The sequence below is a fragment of the Zea mays genome, chromosome 9, assembly GCF_902167145.1.
Source record: "Zea mays cultivar B73 chromosome 9, Zm-B73-REFERENCE-NAM-5.0, whole genome shotgun sequence".
NCBI lineage: Eukaryota > Viridiplantae > Streptophyta > Magnoliopsida > Poales > Poaceae > Zea > Zea mays.
The window spans coordinates 62603051-62620380 of NC_050104.1; the positions used below are offsets into that span (position 1 = coordinate 62603051).

At 40.5% G+C, this 17330-nt stretch overlaps 1 protein-coding gene across 2 annotated transcripts; it reads right to left on the reverse strand.

The window, feature by feature from the left end:
- Positions 1 to 229: 229 nt before the first annotated feature.
- LOC100274139 (uncharacterized) lies at positions 230 to 6698 on the reverse strand. 2 transcript variants are annotated; one of them, XR_558235.2, is made up of 9 exons: positions 6315 to 6698; positions 5327 to 5410; positions 4987 to 5201; positions 4161 to 4239; positions 2995 to 3164; positions 2657 to 2843; positions 1080 to 1157; positions 621 to 985; positions 230 to 513 (listed from the first exon to the last, which is right to left on the reverse strand). XR_558235.2 is itself a non-coding variant. In NM_001148517.1 (8 exons), the coding sequence occupies exons 1-8, from the start codon at positions 6363 to 6365 to the stop codon at positions 881 to 883; spliced, it is 969 nt and encodes a 322-aa protein (NP_001141989.1). In that variant the 5' UTR covers positions 6366 to 6448; the 3' UTR covers positions 231 to 880. The 2 variants fall into 2 exon arrangements, 1 of the variants encoding a protein (NP_001141989.1); NM_001148517.1 differs by having other exon boundaries at positions 231 to 985; positions 6315 to 6448.
- Between the last annotated feature and the right edge of the window lie 10632 nt (positions 6699 to 17330).

A 17330-nucleotide genomic window follows, 5' to 3' on the forward strand; every position in this document is an offset into this window, starting at 1 on the left:
TACATTTCACAAAGACTTCCATAGTTTTTGAGACCTTATTTGATTAATCTATGTATCCACCTTAATCCATATGCAAAGAATGATATATTGACATAAAAATAAGCCCTAATGAGATCTTTATTCGCATGGCACGGTATATATCTCATAAATTGAAGTGCATATGGTTCAGATTAAGGGTTGGCTAGAGATGACACATTATGTACATGTGTTTCTTAGGTACATACTCAAGTAATTTAACGATGCTATGATTTTCATGAAATTAATCACAGTAACAGTGTTGCGCTTTCTTTTAACTAAAATAAATAACATATGCTAGAATGTACAGCCATTTCTAACTGATGATGATAAAAAAAAATCAGTACACCTGAGGATCTGCTCAATGAACACTTTGTCCTGTTTGAATTTCCTGAAAAGACAAGACTGCTGCCGCAGGAGCAAAATTGTGTACTTTTTTGTAATGAAGCCATAACTCATTGTACTTGTCAGTTCCATATCGACTCCATTAATGCAAAACTGTGGATACAAGGTGAATGAGTAGTTTTGCTCTATTTTAAGAAAACTTGCATTTGAATGGATTTCGTTTCCCTAGGCAACAAAACTAATCAGCCTCCATCTTTTACCTGGATAAAAATTGGAAGGCATGTAGGTGTTAACTTTCAATCCATTTGTATTGGCATTACATGCTCACTTGACAGTTGATTCACCTTTCCTGCAACATGAAACTAACCTAGCTGTCTATATCCATAGCTGTTGAGATTACAACCATAAATCTCCAAATATATGACTCAAATAGAGCTGGGCTGCAGATAGTCAATTAACCACTCAATCAACAGTGCCCTACCCTCAGCTGATCAATGGGTTAGCTAACAATGCCATGAACCTACTTTGATGTTACAGGCAAAGTTTGTGGCAACTCAATAAGCATGTGCACAGGCATAAAATACATCTGCAGGGAAATTATACAAATGATAATGCCCAAGAAGAGCTGCAAAAAAAAAAGGTTAAAGCATGTGAGTACAAATAAGAAACTACAACCACCCCAATGGAACAGGAGTAACAATATAGCCATAGTATAGCACCTGAATTGTAGCTTTCACACTGAAAAGATATATAGATAAAACCATCGTTAAAAGCATTGCCATTGAAGTTGAGTACACCTATTAAAACAAAGCTCCATGACACATGTTTTCACTAAAGAATTAGGTAAAATAAATAGAACACATAACAAAATCCAATATCATCTGATTAAAAAGGTCAGGTGAGTTCAGGGACAAGCTTTGACAACATAAATGTACCAAACCATCTCACAAGAAATTTCAGATGAAAAACTTCAAATTTTCAATAGAACAAAATGCTTGTGTGCACTATGAACTTCATCGATCCTGTTGTCAGACACAGGATGTACATAGTTCACTTCGCATGTTTCTTAAGAATAGATAGATAGCACATCCTAAGCATGCAATAAAAAGGCCAAAACCGTCACATAAACCATTTTTAAACAAGTAGCAACACAGGAACTTGACATAAGAAAAAAAACGTAGCTTCACTTTATAGCAATGATTTCAAGTCGTCCGACTAATCGCGATTAATCACGATTAGTCGTGCTGGTCGGCAATTAGGACACGATTTGCTGGACGATTCGACTAGAAGACCTAGTCGTCCTGGTCGTCCGACTAATCGTCGACTAGGGCGACTAGTCGTCCGAGTTATGTGTTCTGGTCGTCCCGGCTAGGGTTTAGTTATTGGGCCTTTTTTAGCCCATCTACAGTCTAATTTAGAGTACCCTCTCCTCTCCTATTCTAACCTAGCCGCCAACAGTCTCCACCTGCACGTCTCCTCTCCTCTCTTGGCACCGCCCCTGCAGTCCTGGACTCCTGATTGTTGGCGGCTACACTGGCGGCTACAACACCCTGCGTCCCCTGTCCCTTCTCCTACAGTCCTGCTCGCCTGCTGCAGTCTCCAGCCGGCAGTGGCTGCGAACCAGTGACGAGATGAGCACGTCATCTGAAGGTCCCTCCTGCTCCCCCCTTCTCCCCCTTCTCTGTACTCCATTATGGGATGTCACATGTCACATGACATGTCAGGTTTAGGTAAGTCACAAATCACAATGAAGCAATATGTTACTTTGTTTATCCTAGTTGTTTGTTCTAATTTATATAATGTATACATGTATATTTATATATATACCTATATAAGTCTAACTACTAGTCTAGGACGACCAGGGACCGACTAGGACCGACTAGGAGTCGACTAGTCGTCCTAGTCGTCGCCTAATCGCGACTAGTCGCCTGGTCGGTCCCAGGGTTCGACCAGGCGACTAGGCGACTTGAAATCATTGCTTTATAGGCATTAGAAAGAGACATAATGGTGAAAAATTTTAGCTGTGCATATAAAGAGATAAGACAGGGTTAGTTTGTGGTGGTTGTGCTGCAATTGTTTCTAAGCTGCAGCAGAAAGCAATTAAAATACATTATAATTTGTTTTGGAAACTAAACTGAGGTTCAATATATTCTGCTACCTCTTATCCCGCTGTTGTTTCTGTAATAACTGATCTATGCTTTGAAGTGGTTATATACACACCAAAACTTTTAAACTGGTTGAAACAAGTGCTATTCTAATATTCCACCTAAATGGCAGAGAATCTGAGTGATCTAACCTTGACTATATTGTCAGAATATTTCATCAACCATGATACTAGAAGACCAGTAGATCCTAAATTGAACACTACCATCCATGTTGTGATCGAATAACCATTAAAAAGGCGCTGCCACCATGGACCTAGCTCAAATCCAGCTTTAAAATCGCCATAAATTAGCCAGCCCATGTTAAAGATAACTCCAAACCTGCACATAGGATGAGTATCATAGAGTTTATCGTGCTTGCTCAAGCATATTGCTGGTAATCAAGAATTCAAGATGCATGCCCAGCTGCACACATGGTTTCTGGGCATGAGAAATTACTGACAATGAACCAGTGTTAGATATAGATACCTACGTATATAATTGTACATTTTGCCAGTACAAACTATCATTATTCTTCTTCATCAAATATTCTGTGTACACACCAGCTAGAGCTGAAAGACAAGCAGAAAGTATTCCAAGCAAGTAACCCTCCAATGGTGCTGAGAAAAGAGAATCACATGGTGAATCTCCACATCCTTTAACCTGTAAGAGACAGTATGTTTAATCTGTCAAAATCTAATTACTAAACACAAACCACAGCTACAACCAATACAAATATTACAAGTTAATCCCTACAGTGTTTTATTTGAATGAAAAAAATGTTGCAAACAAAAATAAATTTGAATTGACAGGCTACTACTGCCTCTGTTTCTTTTGAAAAGGTGTATTTGGATCTGAAGAAGTCCTTACAAATATATTATGACAACGATATATCATCAGTGATTACAAATCAATTCATATTAAAATATATGTGCAATCTGAATCTATTGGCACGACTTTTATGTACTAAGTTTGCATATAGTTTAAATACTTCCTGATCAAAAATTACAAAGTCTGACTTCTCCAAATCCTAACATGACCTGTAGATTGAAATGGAGTGGTTTAATTACATATAAAGAATGCCACCGGTCAACATTACTAAACAGTTAGCTTAACAAACTTCCCAAGACATTCGGTAATTAGTGATACTTGTGATTTTAGTGTCTGGAAAATAGATCAGTGTATCTACCAACGAAATTATACATTAATGTATAAGTGCAAATTGTTAAAAAGAAAACTTTGAAGCATATATGCTGAGACTTGTGAGTAGGTCAAACGTCTCAACACCACAACCAAATAGTGTTCCTAATGCTTACAATTCTTGTAACCATCCAATAAACATAACCTAAGAAGTAATATCGACTTTAAATACATTTTAGGTAATAAAAACCCTATCACTGAGAAACAAGATATATATACTCCCTCGATTCCAAAATATAGTTTACAGCCTTGTCCTAAGTCAAACTTTATAACATCTACAACACCCAATTAGTTTCATTACATTCTACATGAATATTATTTACATAGTGCTTTCATTTGAAGCTTTAGATGTTAATATATTTTTCCAACAACCAGGTCAGAGATAGAAAAGTTTGACTTAGGAGAACCAAACTGAACAATAGCTAGGAACGGAGAGAGTATTTGATAATATTAACAAACCTGGCTTGTAGTTGTACCAACAGCCAATAAAACAATTGCCATCCATTGTATATTGGACAACTTCCTTTTTAGGACAAGCCTAGTAGAATTCGCAGAGAACAAAATAAGAACACTAATCAATCAATGAGAAAAAGAATCAAGAACAATAGCTCAGCATACACATTCATTATCATGCTGACACTACTAGTTTCCTGGCAACAGAACTCTGAACAAGTCAGGACACACAAGCATAAAGTAACTGAAATAAGCAAACTCTGAAAGCTCAACAACAAAGTGTGCAAAAAAATGCAAACATCATGTGAAAAGAATCTTCCTTTGAGATGTAATTCAATAAATGAATAGTGCAAGGAATAGACCGGCGGAGATAGACGGTAGGCGATCTGCTGCCCCAGCCCATGCCAGAACAACAACGGAGGCAGCACATCAATAGGATCTGCCGTCGAAACAAGGACGCTGCTCCCAGCGGAGATCAATCTCCCTGAGGCATGCGATGTGGAAGTGATGTCTTGTGGTCGAGCATAATCTTAAAATGCATGATGTATTCACTATTCAGACGATAAATGGTGGTACATGTGAGGTAACTGCCTAAGGTTATAGTAGAAACAAACCCAAACTCCCTCCAATGCTTAAATTATAATTAGTTAACTATTTCAATAGCACTTGTGCACTTAAAAGTCTTTGATTCACTAATACAAAGAAAATCCTGAAATGGAATTTCCTTCAAGGCATGGTACAGAGCATAATAGGAAATGAAATAGGAATTCTATCATGGAATGGTGTTAAGCATAAAAGAATGAGCATTTCAGTCAGCAGACAAATTGCACACCTAAACAAAATCCCAGTCGTGACAATTTTCAAGTTTCCCATTATCTGATAGGTAGATGGGTCAACATAGGTCAATGTCGCAAACTGGACATTGTTGTGGATGAGGTATATAACTGAAGGAACAACATATAGTCGCACGCTCCTCCATTCCTTTGTCATCCTTGGTGGAGATGAAGAATGGCATTCCTTCCAGAGGAAGAAGCCTGAGACAGATAACTGCACCAAGAATAGCGCAATGTTAGCACAATAAATGATGAACCACTGCACCGTCTACACATGTATTCATCATTATGATTAAAAATGGGTATGAGGCTATCAAAGATTAAATATAAATTATTTACCTTGAAGAGCTCAGCTAAAAAAGGAATTGTGGCATAATCATAATTGTATTTGCCATTGCTCTGGGAAAGGGTGGTCAATATTCCCTGCATATATAGATAAGCTGATTAGACACATTGGAACTAAAAATCTAAAACAAATCATGTGCAGCTTTCCAAGCCTGTCCAACATTGGTTGAGATGGTTTAAACATGTCCAACGAAGACCTCCAGAGACATCAGCGTGCAGTGGGTTCTACGGCACAATAGCAATAAGAAGAGAGCAGAGAGGGTTTTTTTCTGGCTCCGTCCCTGGAAGGGAGGGGGAGAAAGAACCAAGTTGACATAGGAAGAGGCAGTAAAAGAAGACTTGAAAGGATGGGATATACAAAAAAAAGAGTGTTGAATAGAAGTGCATGAAAATCAGTTATCCATGTCTCCAAACTTTGACTTGTGGGTTCTATTGGATTTTTAATCCTAGCCAGCCCCAACTTGTTTGGGATAAAAAGCTTTGTTGTTGTTGTTGTGCAACTTTCCAATCCTGTTTAACCATGGCTTGATGCTGCCAAAAGTCCTTAGCTCTAGTCTGCAGTCCTGCACATGATCATGTTCCCTCACTTGAGAGAGATTTCCACAGCACAGCATCACAAGCATGTCATTTCTCATTCCACAATTCCACCAAATCATCCCATGTATCTCACCAGATAACCAATACCAAGCTTCTCGACGACAATCAATCTGCCCTGGAATCCAGGGTAACAATCACGAGTCATCTGAACCGCGTCTTTCTTCACAAAGGGTATGGCGACTCCGCTCGAAAACATAAACTGCCGATCCAGCAACCTAGGACGCCTAATCCACAGTGCATCTCATCAAAGACCCAAATGGGAAGCAACCGAAAGTTCACAACCAATCCCAGCTTGGCGACAGATCTAAGACACTATGGTGTAATCGAAGCAAACCAAAAAGCAAGGAAGGGGAATCGACGAAATATGTAGGGTTTGGGGGATTGCCTGGGAGCTGGTGAGGATGGTGAGGAGCGCGGCCACCAAGTACCACTGCATCGTCGTCTCCGCCGCCGCCGCCGTCCAGTTCTCTCCCTCTCTCTTTGTCTTCTACGGGATTGGAGGTGGGCGGCATTCGGCAGGGCAGCACTATCTTCTACGGGATTGGAGGTGGGCTGCACATTTTGAGTTCGGTCATGTTGGCCCTACGAGGCTACTACATTCAATTCTGCCAAAATAACTATAGATTAGTAGGTAGTTGCTCTTAATTTAATTTGCAACCACGTACAAAATATTCGAAAAAACCAGTGAGAGGGAGAGTGAAATAGGAACGAATGCAAGTGTACCGTACAAAAAACATATAATATATACAACATCTAGAATGTAAATAGTAGCTAGTAAGTTTAGAAGAATTTCTATATATCAAAGACGGACGGAAAACTGAACTTCTGTGTGTCCACGTCATCCTTTCTCACCTCAGTCACACGATTCTCCTTTAACGGCCAGTGCTCCTTCAACAGCCATCGTCCCAGGATAGGACGAATTTTGGCTTCTCCACACGACGGAAGCATTCTAGAAGACGCGATTGGAAAAAAGAAAACCCGTTTGTATGACCATCGTCGTTTCGGTTGCTCGGATGGGGAGTGGCACTGAAACTGAATCAATGGCAGCGACGGGGACGTGCTTTGTTCCGCTAGCCTGGTGGCAGCGCTCTTCTTCGACGGAGCGGAGGCGGCAGGGAATACCGGAGGCCAGCCACTGACGCTGAGGCAGTGCCGTTGGCAGCTACATGCGACGGCACCAGGTGCGTAACCACCTCAAACGGCTCAACAAGGCCCCGCTCGCCACCATTGAGGTACTGTTGTTTGTCTCCTCCACCGCGCGACCATGCGTTTTGCATTTCCTCGGTTTCAGTTATTGTAAGAGTTGTAGTAAATGTGAATCCAAGTGAATCGATTCCATGGGTGGGAAAAGGTGCTGCATTTGGTATGGAAGTAGGAGCCCGACAAAGATGCCTCTTTCGATAAAGGGTTCTGAAAGAGTTGTTCTCTCTATTTTTTGAGAAAAACTAACGATCTCAAATTTGTCCTTGGTCCACCTTAGAATATAATGTTTTCCACGCATCCATATTCAGCTGTGTTTTGGAGAGAAAAAAGAAGCACTTACAACTGACCTAGCCCTCGTTGGCCAATGTTTTTATTGTTTTGTGTTGTTGAAAGTGACATGAAAAGGCTCGTATGTTCTAACCATGCTTTGTTCCCAACAAAATATGTAATGAATGTAATCTAATCACTCTATAATGTTAGCTTGCTGCCTTTGGTGCCCAAAAACAAAGCTTGCTTGCTGATTTGGCGCTGCCTAAAAATGGAAAAACTGTGTTATATGACGCTTAGGATGTCTAATCTGTTTCAATTTGTTCATCACTTGATAGTAGTTTATTATAGTACTTCAACCTTATTTCTTTTAAATCCTTTTAGCACAAAGGACCTAGAACATTTACACAAGTTTTGCATCGTAGACCATTATAAGTTCGTGTACATCAAAAGAAAGTTTGTGAGCACATCCATTGCGTTGAATGGATGATTGGAAAATAAGCTCGCCGCCCTTCGCATCCAAAAAAAAATAAAATAAATGTTTGGCTGCTAATTGATGCCTTGGCACCAATTGTCTATTTCGATGGATTCTTTGTCTTCCTGTGTTCATTTGGCATAAGACCCTTTTTAATCTCCTTCTTTAGCATCTTATTGTTTTGTAACTAGGTATAATACATGCACGTATAGTTATCCTTTACATTGTGCTACCTGCTTTCTGAAGATAACGGATCATTGCAACATATATATTTTCAATAATGCATAACTTCAAATTGGTATGCATATCATCGTATCTTCAGTTTAATCATAAAAAATAACAAAGTTGTGTTATAACAATACCTATATATATATATATATATATATATATATATCATTCTTCCTTTTTATTTTATATATAAATTTTGATAGGAATATAAAAAATACCACGCGTAGGGCGCGCATTAGATACTAGTAGAATACAACAGAGCTAAACATTAGCATCATGCACCACATCCTTGTTTCTGACACGCATCATCTACGGTCGAGTAAGTTACACAGTTTTTACTGACTGTAGATATAAATACAGTCTTTCTCCTAAACTCTTGCAAAATACAAATGTAATACTGCACGACACAAGTGACCATGTTCATGCACTGGAATAGACTTGCCTGCTTACCAAACAATGAGGCAATAAGTGAAATGATACGCTCTTCTAGTTCCTGTTGATAGCTCTCTTTCTTGTTTTTCTTGTTGATGCAAATTAGTGACCTAATTTTAATTTAATTTAATATTGGCTCTGTTTTCGAATATTTATCGCCCGCTAGTTCATTTTAAACTAAACCAATAAAAAGAATGAAAGGAGTAATAGACAAGCTAGCTTACTAAGCGGCCGATGGGATTATGCCATTATTACATAGCACATAGCATCAGAGATTGGATAGCGCCTGAATGATGAACATCCCTAATAACAAGCTTGATAGCATCTGTCGTTGTTATATCTTGGTTAGCTGGGGAGGTAGTCAAGATGACGCAATTTGGCTGAAGTTTCCAGACAAAAACAGTAGAAAACAGTAAAAATTGGGCTGCAGAGAAGACCTCTCCTTGCCCCCACTTCTTGGGCGCTAGCAGGGACGACGCAGCCGCCCGACCGAAGATGCAACCCATTTCACAATGTAGCTAAAGATACTATGTTGATTTCAGACTGATCTCTTCATAAGTGGAAGTGGTTAATGAGCTCTTGCATCTCATACTTCAAAAGAGAACATTACAAGCCATTGTTTGAAGCAAATGTTAAGCTGTATAAATAGTTGAAGAGCACGAATGGCCATAATTTAGTGATTGAATAAAATAGAATGACAACTAATGTAGATGTTCAAATGCTTCAAGCATTTGAAATATTCTATAAAACATTTGCATTAAATTTCTAGTAATTATGCAAAAAATTCTATGCTACCATTCACAAGGAAACAATATAAGGTAAATCTGGCATAATAACCCTCATTCGATTCATGCTCATGAGCTCCTCAGGTCCATATTGCCGCGCATTAGCCTACATAGAATTTCGAGAAAGATGTTAAGAGATAGAAGTAATAGCAAAACAAGCACCATACAGATTTGATTGACCTATTACTTCAAAAATAGCTTAGGCATTCAATAGGTGGAGTGAAGGAATCACATTAGTAAGAATTTATAAGGGTTTTTTTAGATTGGACCGTGAGCAAAAGTGTTGACAACCTGATCACACGCAGACAACAATTTAACGATTTTGGTTGCACTACCGGTCAAAGTGGTGGGGCTTCTTCATAAGCCATGAACTGTTGCGCTACCAACTTGTACAGTTGCAGCCATTTGGCTTGAAAAAATGAGATAGCCTTGTTCTTTAATGATTAGCCTCTTATGGGTTTAGGCCAAGCTCCTTCACTTAATGAGACTATAGAATTCACATGTATACTCGTATAGACTGTCCAAAGAAACAAACTGTAACATGTACAGAAAGAATATCAGAACATGTATCATATACATAGTGTTGCGAAAGAAAACATTTGACATTCGTTGTATACATTATGTAACACTGGGCCAAACCAGCCCAGCTCAGTATAGCCTTAAAACCTCATAAAGAATGTATCCAAAAACCTGCTATTATATGAGTTGCTTTCCGTGCTAATCCCCACCTATGCATTGCCAGCTAATCATGCGTAGCCTACTTCACCTTTCTCTTCTTTTTTTGGAACTCAGAACTCTTCAATTGTAGTAGTATAATAGAACCAGACAATACCCGCCAGGTTCACTCGAGACAAGATCCCTGCTAATACTCAACCTGCATGTATGCAGTGTACACAGCAAAATCACCAGCACAAGAAAGTATTTCAGGAGCACAAAGAACATTTATATGTAGAGCTGTACTGTCAGAACGCCAGTGGTGAGTGGGCACCGTCAAATACTCAAATGCACAGTGGATCTTGAAAGTTGAAAGACCATAGCTGTGAGGTGCGTGGGAGTGGAAATGTATCCAAATTGAAATTATGGTGTTCTAGAAAATTGATGTGCATTTCAAAGACACTTCGGACAATGTTTCCAGATAGCATTGGCTTTTTCTGCCAAATATCTGCAAGGAGCAAACTAAGATGAGGAGATAAATACTATAATAAAGGTAAACCTTATAATGCAACCTCATGGTTGTTTCGAAAACACTCGCATCATAATCCTTGTCAAAGTCTAATGACTCCGCCACCCAGCTATTATATGACATAGGAATTAGTCAGATTCGGTGTACATCATAAAATTAGAATAAAGCATTGAAACAATTCCAAGGAGCATTACCATGCCAAAATAGCAATATTAAAGCATAAAAATAAATACCATTTATCAAATAGAACAGATGAACCATTATTAGTGCATGTTTAATGCTGATCAATGGAAATGGTAAGAGGTCTTAAGCCGATCCAAGGTCATGAAGAATGTTGTTGGATCTGAAATATTCGATAACTTAGATTGATCGACAATAGGCACTGGTTTGCTACAAAGAAAATGGTATCAAGAAAAGTTAATTTAACGACAGTCAAGCTCACACTACTCTTGGAGATCTATAGGAAGGTTTTTGCCTAGCAAACAGTTTTTGCCTTCCAGTGTCCATAGCAAACCGAGCCCGTTTGCGGTTCAGTGTTGGCCTTCTTCCCTGTTGCTCTTTGCTGCCATTTGTAGAGGGGTTGTCTTTCACTCCATCATCTTGGTACAGAACCTGAATGTCACTATGCTCCTTCAGCACATTGTAGCATGTCCACTGCTTGGCTCTGCACCTATGGTAGCTTATGGAGGAAAGTATCATGGTCTTCGCTTCCTTGATGGTCTGAATATAGGCTTTCAGAGCCTCCCTCGGTTGGGAAAATATCATATGAAGAATATTTGACATTTTAGAGAAGTGAAGGTATAGAATCAAATGGTCATGCTGCAGACTCTACTAAACCCAACAAATGAACTGCAAAGCTTCACAACAACAACACCATGGACACTAAAAGGCATAAGTAAATGGACTATAAATTTTAAGGAGAGCAGGCTAGTTGTTGTCATCTAATAAGTCGATATAGAACATACCATAGTTCAGATTTCCTTGAAAAATGTTAAATCCAAACAAATCAAATCTAACAGGCACAATATTTGAGCCACATACTCACAAAAACCATAGACAAACTATTTTTTAAAAGAGATTCAGGAACCCTATGAAATGGGAAATTTTGGGGAAACCAAAACAAAAGGCACTTGAGGGGATTAAATCAACTAATGATTAAGAAGTCTCCTCACATGCTCTATCACCAAAATCCTTCAAGAAGTTCGCCCCAAATGCAGCCAAAATTGAAGAATTAAAATCCACCAATTAAGTCATAAATCACATTAAAAGAAAAATCGGAGTCAAAGAGGGAGACAAATCTTGCATAAACTTGCTAGAAAATTGGAGATGTACTCAACTCTATATACTAAACCAGAGAGTCCTCGAGGTCGAATGTGAGGGTCAGTGTGACGGTGGGGGACCCACGCGCGGCATAGGGGCCGTAACACCCAAAAATTACGTTTTCATGATTTAAGAAATAATAATAATAATACTAATAATAATAATAATAATAAATGTCTGTCAATAATGATTTCCTTCCTTCACAAAGTAAATCTCTCTAAAAATAATAGTATGGTAACTCAAAGCTTAAATCCAAGTTTGGAAAGCAAAAAATTAAAGTTGAAACTTGGAACAATAGAAGAAAGTATGTTACCTAAAAAAGGTTTAAAAAAAGAGTCTATATGTGAACTAAAATATTCCCTTGTTAAATTATGTATTTAAAAAATTCTTTCTATGGGATTCTATCCAACTAGGAATTATTTCGTTAAAATGCCTATTTTTGTATATATGAGTGGCATACTTAAAATCATTAACTTAAATAGGATAATAAATAATAAATTAATAATAGATTTTTGTTATGATTGGTAATTTTTGGATTGTTGCAAATTTGAAATTTAAATTCTAAATTCGAAATTTGAAAATAAAATAAAACTAGAAATAGAAAGGAAAGAACTCACCTGCTACTGGGCCAAATGCCATGGACACGCGGCCCATTTATTCATGTGCGACCTGTTTCCCTCACACCTGTGCCCAGCCCAACCCTAGGAGCCTGCCATAGCATTGTCTCACTGCTGGTGGGTCCCGTCGTGGCAGCTCCTAAGTCCCGCGCCCTATCCAGCTGCTGTCGGGTGGGCCCTATCGGCCAGCCCGTTATCACTCGCCTCCATGTGGGACCTGCTTGTCAGCTCTCCCCTCTACCTCAAGTAGTTGCGTGCGGCCGGTGAGATTGTCCAAGAATCACGATCCGCGAGCAGCGTAACCACCCACGTAGCGGCCTCCTGGTAACTCGTGCCAGTCGTCCCTATCCATGTGTATAAGTACCATACATCCATGCCGCTAACTCGGGTAGGGCATGAACCGTGAGCCGTCGCGCATCCATGTGAGAGGGCGGAAGAAGGAGCAGGAGATGTGGTGCCTTCAACGCATCACCGACGCCGTCTTAGGATCGGGGAGGTGTGTGCAACAATGGGGGACATGTTCCAGTGAACTATTGTTCTTGGGTGGCGGTGTGCCGTGGTCAATTGCTTGTTGGTGGACCGACATCCACCTGCGCCATGGTGACACACCCGGTTCTGGGGGCAAAACCGAATGCATAGCATATGTGGGCCAGGATCCATTTCCCACACATATGTTGACGTCACAAGTGTAATATATCAAAAGACAATGCAATAAAGGAGTAAAGAGAGTAGAGTAACTTTTTACATCATCTAAATCATTGTATCTTTAACAAGTATCAAAATCAAAGTACGACGGAATTAAATATGGGCACTCTTCACAGGAAGGTGACTGGCGCATCGTTAGACTCAAAACTCATCAGCGTCATCAGCGAAGTCTTCAGCATCACCCTCTGATCAAAATATTAGCAAGGGTGAGCTCACTTATGGTCGGGGCTCAACAAGTGGGGGAAAATTAATGCAAGTTAACAAGGTAGGCTATGGATAAGCGATAAGCATTTTAGTTGGTCAATATTTTATTAGCAACACGTGTCTTACTAATAAGTGGGTATCCCAAGTATCCCAATTAATCAAATGTATAAGATTATATCAAAAGCACTTAAGTGAGATCACTTAAGCAAACCATTGGTAGATCATCATATCTCGATTTATTGTCCATCTTTAAGTTCAATTATCATGTGAGGGTCCAGGTTGCTCTTAACCGTGAGCACGGCTGACATATCAGTTTTACAATCTGCAGATGTGGTACAACTTTACCCACAAACCATGTATCCCATCTAGCCTATGTTGATCGGACCCGTAAACACTGCCAAGGTGAATGGCTAGGGATCTATTATGAGGCTTTCACAAAATATCCTTAGTACAAAGCCACCCGCTAAGGTTTCCACGTTAGTATTGTTGATGGCCCTCTGGGTGAGGTAACTTAGCCAAGACTACCATACCATGTTAACATGAGCTACCACCAAACCACTACAGCCCCCTCTTGCCCATCTTTTAGGTAGGGTTGCTAAGCACTAAGTCTATAGAGCTAATTACCAAAGCCAGAGCCATGATAGCACTCGTGGTTGCACTGTTATCCTGGGTGGTCACTCCATGTTCCATTTAGCACAAAATGTTCTTGTTTAACCATCGGGTTAACAACATAATAAAACTTCATTTCTTGAACATAGTATCATTAAAAGAGTGACATCATGTTCATCAAGTTGAGCAATAGCAAAAATTGTTAAGCATAGCATTTATCCCAGGGTAATTCAAGGAATAGGGTTGGTAATTCTAGGAAATCCTTATTTATGCAAATCCCATTTGTAGAATATGCAGAGGGAGAAACCACTTGCCTTGCTCGAAAGTGTCCTGTGGGTCGTCCTCGAACGAGTTTGGTTCGTCTACCTCACAGTCAACTTTTAGCATCGATTTGTGTATCGTACATACGAAAATAATACGTACGCCAAATAAATAAACATACACCATTACAGGGGTAATCATTCACCATTACATACACATTCATACATCACACCATTATACTCATAAATACGTCTTAAGCGTAAATACTTATTAATCCATTATGACTACTACTACGAGTTATTATTGGTGAAAATATGAGTAAGTGACTATGACACTAGTTTCATCTAGTATATTATAGATAAACATGTATTAACAATCTTTATGGAAAATAATTTTTCTTTATTACTAATAATAGACTTTTGAGTTTTATCCCTTTTATTTCTAAATAGAAATTATACGTATAGCTAAAAATTGTTTATTTATAATTCTTCTAACATTAATATTCTAAGAATTAATTATAAATTACTAATTGGACTTTTAATAACATAATCATGGTTATTATGACATAAATAAGTATTTTACCAATTCTAAGTAATTAAGTGCTATACTTATGAATACATTTATTATGACTAGTAAAAATCTATTTTCATCTGACCGAAAATATGTGGCCTAGTATTTCTTCTACTTTCTTATATCAATAAAATTATACTTAAACCACTACTAACAAATATCGTTCATGTGCTAAAGCGAGATTAATCATAACCATTTCTAGTATGAAAATCACCAAGTTAGTGACTAGTGACAAAATTTATTTTTGAAATATAAAATCATACACCTGCCAAAATATTGTTGCAAGGCTTGTTTATGACTATACATATACATCGGAGAGTAGCACATAAGGTTTTTGGGTCTCTTTTACATACATTTGTAATGCAGAAAATACAGAAATAATTTTCGAAAATTCAGAGGGCCAAAACGCAAAACGACTTTCTTCTACCTTGAGCTAGCGCTTGTGCATAGGGAAGGAGCTCGACGGGGAGGGGATTGGGCGAGCAGGACGCGGACGGTCCGGGCTAGGGCACGGCCGGGCGGACGGTCCGGGCGCGGGCGAGCTCCGGCGTGGCGGGTGTGGCTCCGGCGATCGATGGCGCGACGAACGGCGAGGGCGTGGGCAGGGGAGAGAGGTAGGGAGTGCGGGTAGGGAGGGAGGAGATCTCGGTCGAGTCCTTTTATAGAGAGGGAGAGGGAGAGCGAGAGAGATAGGTCGTTGGGGAGGGGGAGAGTAACGGCTATACAGCGCCAACGGTCGCCTGCAAAGGAACAGTGAAACGCTACAGTGCGTGCCTGCGCGCAGAAGCCAGAGCAGGCATCAGATGGCGCACCGGACAGTGAACATGACCTGTCCGGTGCACCACCGGACTGTCCCATGGCCCACATGTCAGAAGCTCCAACGGTCGAACCCTAACGGTTGGGTGACGTGGCTGGCGCACCGGACAGTGTCCGGTGCGCCATACGACAGCAGCCTTCCACAACGGCCATTTTGGTGGTTGGGGCTATAAATACCCCCAACCACCACTCTTCAAGGCATCCAAGCATTCACTACTCCTCATTCAATACAAGAGCAATACACAACACTCCAAGACACAAATCAAAGCCTCCGATCAAATCAAAGTCCCCAATTCAACTCTAGTTCTTAGGACTTGTGAGAAGATCGGCTTGTGTTCTTTTGTTGTTCTTGTTGCTTGGTTGGCTTTCTTCTTCCCCATTTCTTGTTCCCAAGATCATTGTAATCAAAGCAAGAGACACCAAGTTGTGGTGGTCCTTGTAGTGGACTTAGTGTCCTGTTTGATTGAGAAGAGAAGCTCACTCGGTCGTGGCCTCTAGATCTGCCTTGGTCGCAGCTTGGGCGCAATCAACGCGGTCGTGGCCTCCCTGTTAATCTGCTTGGATCGTTGTGGCCTCTATGTGGTGCATTTAGGTCCCAATCCCGCGCTGCTCGGACTCAACGGAACCAGCGAATAATCCAGCCGCTGTTGTGGACCTCTTTGACTGATCTACCGGCGCTATTTTGGTATTGGAGAGGGCCTCGTTTCTCTTCTTTTCCATCTCCACGACCACCTCCACGAGGGATTGTGCGTGTGCAGCGACGCAGAAAACAAGAGCCGCCACCATGGTCGAGCACAGAGAGAGAGAGACCAAGGCGAGAGAGAAGGGCGCCTGAGGTGAACCGCGGTTGTGCCTAACCAAACGACGTGGATGCTTCCCCGTTGGATGTCGATCATGACTGGGGGTGTTGCGTGATTGGAGCGCCGCAGCAAGGATACGATGGCTCGTCGGAGCTCGCGTCCCATGGAAGAACCGCTCCACGCCGTCGACCCACGTCCTGGTCACCGTGATGGCCTCGATGTCAGTCCGAGGAACTCCACAGCTTAGCCTGGATGGCGCCCGTGGCCGTGACGGGGTGGATGGACCACTGTGGCGGCATCAATTGCTCATCGTGAAGGCCATCACTGATTGCGTCTCTCCGTGGATCGCCCTCACCTCGACGTCACGGCTGGTAGGAGCTTACAACCTCGATTCGTTTTAATCTTGGCCTCGTGTTGCGGTAGTCGGGGTGGTAAATTGTGGGCCGCAGTGGAAGAAGACCCGGCGACGGCGAGGTCCATCGTGGTGGCTGGGCGGCGGCGCCATGCTCTGGGCGATCGGGCGGCTGTCATGTGAGGATACCCCTTCGGCCACGCTAGTTTGCTAAAGAGCCCCAACATTTTATTCATAATAACCCGCAGTCCACACAGAGGGAAGCCCAAGTCTTAGGAATTTTTGCGAGTTAGCCCCTGCGTTTTCCAATATTCTGCGCGCAATCTAGACAACAAATAAAATCAAGGAAATTCATTTTAATACAAAAATAATGGTAGAAACTTGTATAAATCATAGAAAATGCATATTAAATCCTTTTTAGTCTGTTCCAATTCCTATAATTTTATAATATTATTGTTTATCACCTAGTGTCTCTGTTTTGGCATGAAAATAATATTAAAATTGCTTTCCTAGTTAATCCTATACCAAGTAAATAAAACCTTCGGAAATTCATAACTTTCCCATTTTAACTCCA